Source organism: Buceros rhinoceros, unplaced genomic scaffold (assembly GCF_000710305.1).
Source record: "Buceros rhinoceros silvestris isolate BGI_N320 unplaced genomic scaffold, ASM71030v1 scaffold15741, whole genome shotgun sequence".
Lineage (NCBI taxonomy): Eukaryota > Metazoa > Chordata > Aves > Bucerotiformes > Bucerotidae > Buceros > Buceros rhinoceros.
Window position 1 is genome coordinate 1 of NW_010394968.1, and position 5,636 is coordinate 5,636.

At 40.8% G+C, this 5,636-nt stretch overlaps 1 protein-coding gene across 1 annotated transcript in view; it reads left to right on the forward strand.

Moving 5' to 3' along the window:
* Positions 1 to 1,363: 1,363 nt before the first annotated feature.
* The window catches only part of PMS1 (PMS1 postmeiotic segregation increased 1 (S. cerevisiae)), a gene marked incomplete at its 3' end in the record, with an annotated part of 29,568 nt that continues 25,295 nt past the window's right edge, over positions 1,364 to 5,636 (forward strand). The window contains exons 1-2 of the mRNA XM_010145401.1: positions 1,364 to 1,518; positions 4,740 to 4,922. Of these exons, the coding sequence (XP_010143703.1) occupies positions 1,387 to 1,518; positions 4,740 to 4,922 (315 nt within the window). The remainder of the gene's footprint in view (positions 1,519 to 4,739; positions 4,923 to 5,636) is intronic.

Consider the following 5,636-nt stretch of genomic DNA (forward strand, 5'->3'; position numbering starts at 1 on the left):
AGCACAGGCGGGAACTGGGGGCTGCCCCTGTGGGTTTTGGTAACCACAAGGGCAGGCTTCATCTGCAGCTTTTCTCCCGTGTCACCCCCACGCCCGCGACCCCGAAACTGAAGAATTACCGGAGTACAGTTCTGGTGGGCTTCAAGAAAGGTGGCTGTTGGTGGCGTTTGGGTCCTGCTCCAGAAATCTGTGAGGCTGCAGCTACGGAGTTTAAGGAGTTTTTTTTCGCAGCTTGCCTGAGGGCACGCAGTATTACAGCTATTTAGAGAGCCCCCGTTGCTGCGGTGCCCTGCTTTGTTTAGAGGGGTAAAAGGATTGCACCAGTGATGGTGGTCAAACATAGAAAATACTATGCCCTCCCACCAAGCATGGATTATAGTATGTCCAGTTATTTAAGAGTTATAGTAGTAATGTGGCTTGAGCTGAAATAGGTAGTTTTTTTGCCTGAAAGAAAGCAATCAGGGGCTGGGTACGTTTCCATAGGTAGCAAGTGCCAGAGGTTCTTCCCTCCCAGCAGGTGCCCCTGAGTTGTGACCAGCGCAGTTGTTTGACCACCCATGTCCTCCCTCTGCGATCTCGTGAAGGTTCCTCGGGGACCTGGCAGCTCTGTAAACCCTGGCAGTTTGGGTCCGGGGAAGGGAGGGTACATAGTTCCTCTTCCAAACCACCTGCATCAGGCACACCTCATAGAAAATTTGTCTTTGGGATCTGCAACGTTTCTGTTTTAAGACCCTCCCTTGTCTCAGTCAGCATGTTTTTGGTGAAGTTACCCAGCTCTGATCTGGTGCTTGTCATTCGTTAATCATGAAGCACTTGACACGGGAGTGCTGTATAATGCGTGAATGTGTGGGGAAACCTGCCTTCCTGAATGCATGTACGTGATTAATGTTGGTCTGTCTTCAACAACACGCATCCTCCTGTGTCAGGAGGAAATTGGGTTTTCTCCATTCCTACACGTTTCATGCATCCCTGGGACACGTACTGGGTGTGCACTTTGTTCTCCAGCAGGTAGCTTGGACTGAAGCAATGGGGAAGCCAGGACTGCTGGGATTGCTTACCTTGCAATGTAAATAATCTTGTGTAACGTAACCCAGTAAAGAGTGCTGCTGCGGAGAGGAGAAACCCGAGTCTGAACCGTTCTTGAAGTGCTGTCTAGCAATGCTCTTTCTCCCCCCTTTCTCATATGCATGAAAAACGGTGGTTGATTTCCTTGTGTTGGGCTACATGAATCACAAAGATTTTTCTTGGAGCCTTGTTAATTGTGTCTGCTTGGCTACTAAAACGGTTGCTGTGAAACTGCTGCTTGCAAATGTGTACTTGTAATGCATAAACTTATATTCTTTTTCTGTTACCTTTCCGTGCAGCTTCTCAGAATCTTATTCCACTATGAAACAACTGCCAGCAGAGACTATTCGTCTGCTTTCAAGTTCTCAGGTGATTACATCAGTTGTCAGTGTGGTGAAGGAGCTGATAGAAAATTCCTTGGATGCTGGTGCCACAAATATTGATATTAAACTGGTGAGTCCTCTTTCCTTCTCGTACAAAGGATTGGATGTAAAATAAGATGGAAGTGTTTAGGCTGCAAAGTTTTTAGGATGTCATGGTTTGGGGAATGGAAGGTTGTGTATTTTATTTTACGTGCGTGTATTTTAACCTCAAATAAAAATGCTTCAGAATCCATTCATGTTTTTGAGGCCCCACTGTAACAGTAAGGCATGTTTGTGCTCCTGAGTGTGTCTTGGGGAAGAACTGTCAACTTCTTTAATACTTCTTTTCCTACCTACAGATTACTTTTTCTGACTAATAGCTTGTTTTAAAAGATGTTGGACTGAAGTTTCATTGCTAGACTGGCATATTTAATGCGCAGTACAAAATATTGTCAGGAAGGTGAAAATGAAAACAATGGAAAAGTTTGATGGCCATGCTAGGTGGTTTTGTAATATAAATTACCACATGGTCCCTAGTTAGCGTGGTGAGCTCTAGCTACTTGTAACATTTACCTTTTATAAGGTATTTTAAAAAGTTGGCCTATCACTCAAGGGTAGTTTCTGAAAAAATATTTCTGCTTGTTTCTTTGTCCCTGTCACTGCTGTTTTTTCTGATTATTCTTTTGTGGGTCTAGAGGAGAAGAGAAAACCTACACTTTGCACAACGGTACACAGTTACATGGTAAAACAGAGGATGTTTTTCTGAGACTTGTTACACTGTTTGCCTGAACAAAGACAGGAACAGCTTTTTTGGAGACAGACAGACAGGAGTTAGCCTGTGTGTGGAATGGTTCTTGTGAAGCAGTGGTCAGTTGTAGTGAGAAGCTTTGGCTTGTGTTTCATTCTTGTTAACTGCTTGCTTGATCAGACTCCAGTAGGTGATGCTGAGTGTCTTTGCGCTATGTATCCACTAGCTTTTACACAGTGCTGGGAAAAACATCAGCTTATAGTGTAGCTTTAGATAACGTGATATTACTTCAGATTTCCTGCTGTTACACAAAATGGCTGTTGTAAAAGGCAGACGCTCGTTTCTTCACCTTTTTTCTCAGTGTGTGAAGTGGGAGCTCTAACCCTTAGAACCTTCACAGAGGAAGTTTAGCTCGGTGTGAGGTTCCACTGTATACCTGATCCATCTCATCACCTAAAGAGCAAAGTCCTACATCCATCCTCACAGCATTGCTAGACATTTCTGCCTCTCATGATCCATTGGTCTTACTAATGTAAAAGAAAAGCAAACCAGCAAGAAAAGTGGATTATTTGTGCCAGATTAGTAAACTGAATTGGCAGTAGAGTTATCGTGGGTAACAGAGTTGTAGCTGAAAGAAAGATGGGACTGTGCAGTCATGACTAAAAGAGGAGGGAGTTGAACCGTATGGTTTGACATCGGTGATCTCGTAGAGCAACTGAAAACATCTCATGGGATCATGACCTCAGTAGCATTTAGTTGCTTTAGCATGGTGGAAGGTGTTACAGGATACAAAGTTTAAGCCCTGTAGTATTTTAAGTAAAAAGTGTGCAAGTAAAACCGGATAATATTAGAGAAGAAATAACAATTTGTGTAACATTTTGATTCAAGTTGAAGAAGATAAATCTCACTTTTCATAGCCAGTTGAGTGCTCTGGAAGTAAAAATTAGTAATGTAAAAATGTAAACTTGTAAAATTGTAAAATGCTCAAACCCTTCATTAGTGCATACGGCAGCGGGGCAGAAGGTTTCCTGTTTATGTGGTTTTGTGTTCAGTTGAGGTGTATTCCTTAGGTTTTGGTCTGCTTCCCAGAGGGACACTGACTCGAATATTAGCAAAAGCATTGTTTTTCACCTGAACATAACTTTAGCACTGTTCATTAATATGGAAAGTGAAGTGTACCCGCATTTCTATCGTGTATCAGCTGATTAAATATACATAGTTCTGTGCCTCCCTCAGAGGCTTTTGATGTTTCCTAATGCAGATTGTGTGTGAATACAGATCATATTTTTAGATACTCTCTTTTTGGTTTAAATGGCATTATTGTTTTTCTAATTCGAGGAATTATCCCTGAGAGTACGTTATATTTTTTCATAACTGTTTTCAGTGTATACTCAGATGGGACAACAAAGTTAGTTCTGTTTAATGAATCAGCTTTCTGTGAGCAACCATCACATGCTCTGTTCAGCATCAGTGGTGGTAGCCACTCATTCAAGATATTCTTTCTAAGCAAAACCAGTTTTAAGGTCACCTAGATGTTATACACTACAGCACATTCTTCTGTAGGTACATCATCATCTTTTCAAAGAGGCAGGCAGGGTCCTGTAAAAGTTTAGTTAGTGATTCTGCAGCTCTGACTTTCTCCTCTTGGCTTGTGATTCTTCTGGGTGCAACTTACATGTGCGGGTTATGATGTAGCTGGAAGGAAGCATTTGTTTACTGCACCTGAGATGTTACAGAACCTCAATTCCATCTTTCATTTAGCTGCCCTAATTATGTGGATTTTCAGAGTTTTACTCTATTTATGCTGGTGCTTATTGAATTGGCATGTGGAAATGAGAATTCAGTAAAATATGTGTTGCATAGCTGTAGAGGTAAATCACAAAGACTGAACTTTGCTTCCTGGTTTTAAAAGAGCCTCTAGAAACCTTTACTTATTTCTCTAAAGGATTGTACCCCTTTACAACCTTTCTTATTTCGATCCCCATTCATGCCTTGCCCCCATTAGAATTTCACCTTTTGTATACTGAGACACAATATAGAGATTGGAAAACTACTGAAGTAGTGAAATCACAGAAATCAAGACTGAAATTGAAAACAGTTCTAAGGAAGAGCCTACGGGCTTTAATGGATATAGGGCTGCATTTGTGGTCAAATTGCTGATTTGGTATTAAAAAAAATTTATAGCAAATAGGTAAGAGAGGTGAAAAAGTATTTATAGAGTTATAGAACTCTTTCTGAGCTTAGGTTTTAGAAATTTCATCATAGTTTTAAAAAAATTATTTAATTCCTATTTTAATTTTACTATTTTTATGTTAACATGCTGTTTCCAAGCCACAGGGTATGAATTCTATTATTTCATTAGAGAAACCATCACTACTATCCTAACATGTTGTATTTGTCTTTTTTTTTTTTAAGACAGAGACATTTAATGGTATATCGGTTTCTCCAAATAAGCAAAACTCCCACTTCAGTCTGGATGGCTGGCAGCTGTAACCATAGCTGCTTCAAGCCTGTGTCTTAATTTGGTTGTTTTAGTGTTCTGTTTATGTTTTGTTCTTTTTTAGGAGAATTATGGGTTTAACAAAATAGAAGTAAGAGACAATGGCAATGGAATCGAGGTTGCTGATGTTCCAGTTATGGCGATTAAACACTACACCTCAAAAATAAGCTCTTCTGAGGACCTGGAAAGGTTGACAACGTACGGTTTCCGTGGGGAAGCTTTGGGCTCAATTTGCTGCGTATCAGAGGTAAGCAGTTGCTGTAGAGGTATCTAGTCTTTCGTGTTGTGATTTTTTTTGTGTGTGTTTGTGAAAGTCATATTAAAATATTAGTTCAAAGACTTTAAATTGTTCCAGCAACCTGCCAGGGATATGTTTTCTGAACAGTTTGGAACAGTTATTTTCCTTAGTCAGAATAGCTCTGAGGCAGATCACTTAGTGTTTTCTTCTGTATCAGGATATAGATATGTGATTCCTTAGAATGCTGACTTACCATCTTTAGTGTTCCCAGCAAATACAGTGTTAAAGAAAAAGTATGGCTGAGTTTGTTGCTTGAGTTAAGGTGAATCAAAATGAGGATCATCAGATGGTGGCCAGGAGAAATAGTTTCAGTGGACTGATGGCCCACATAGCTACCATTCCAGTAACAATTTCTGCCTTGATGTTATCTAGGTGATTGGAAGTCATGGGATCTTCTGGGCTCCGCGTTGCTCCTTGATATGTATATGACTGCAGTTACACAAACTTTGTTGTCCATATGAGTAAACAGGAAGCTGCTCCCTGGCCTGTTTGAGTATGACCCGTATGTTTGTGTTAAGGGGACTGACAGTGGACTAATATTTAGGATTTACTTGTTGACTGAAAGTAAGTTTGTTCAAAAATACCTGAAAAGTGTCCAGGCTGTTGGCCATTAAGGGCCCGGCCTCTACCTGTTCCATTGTGCTCTGCCTTTCTGTATTCCTG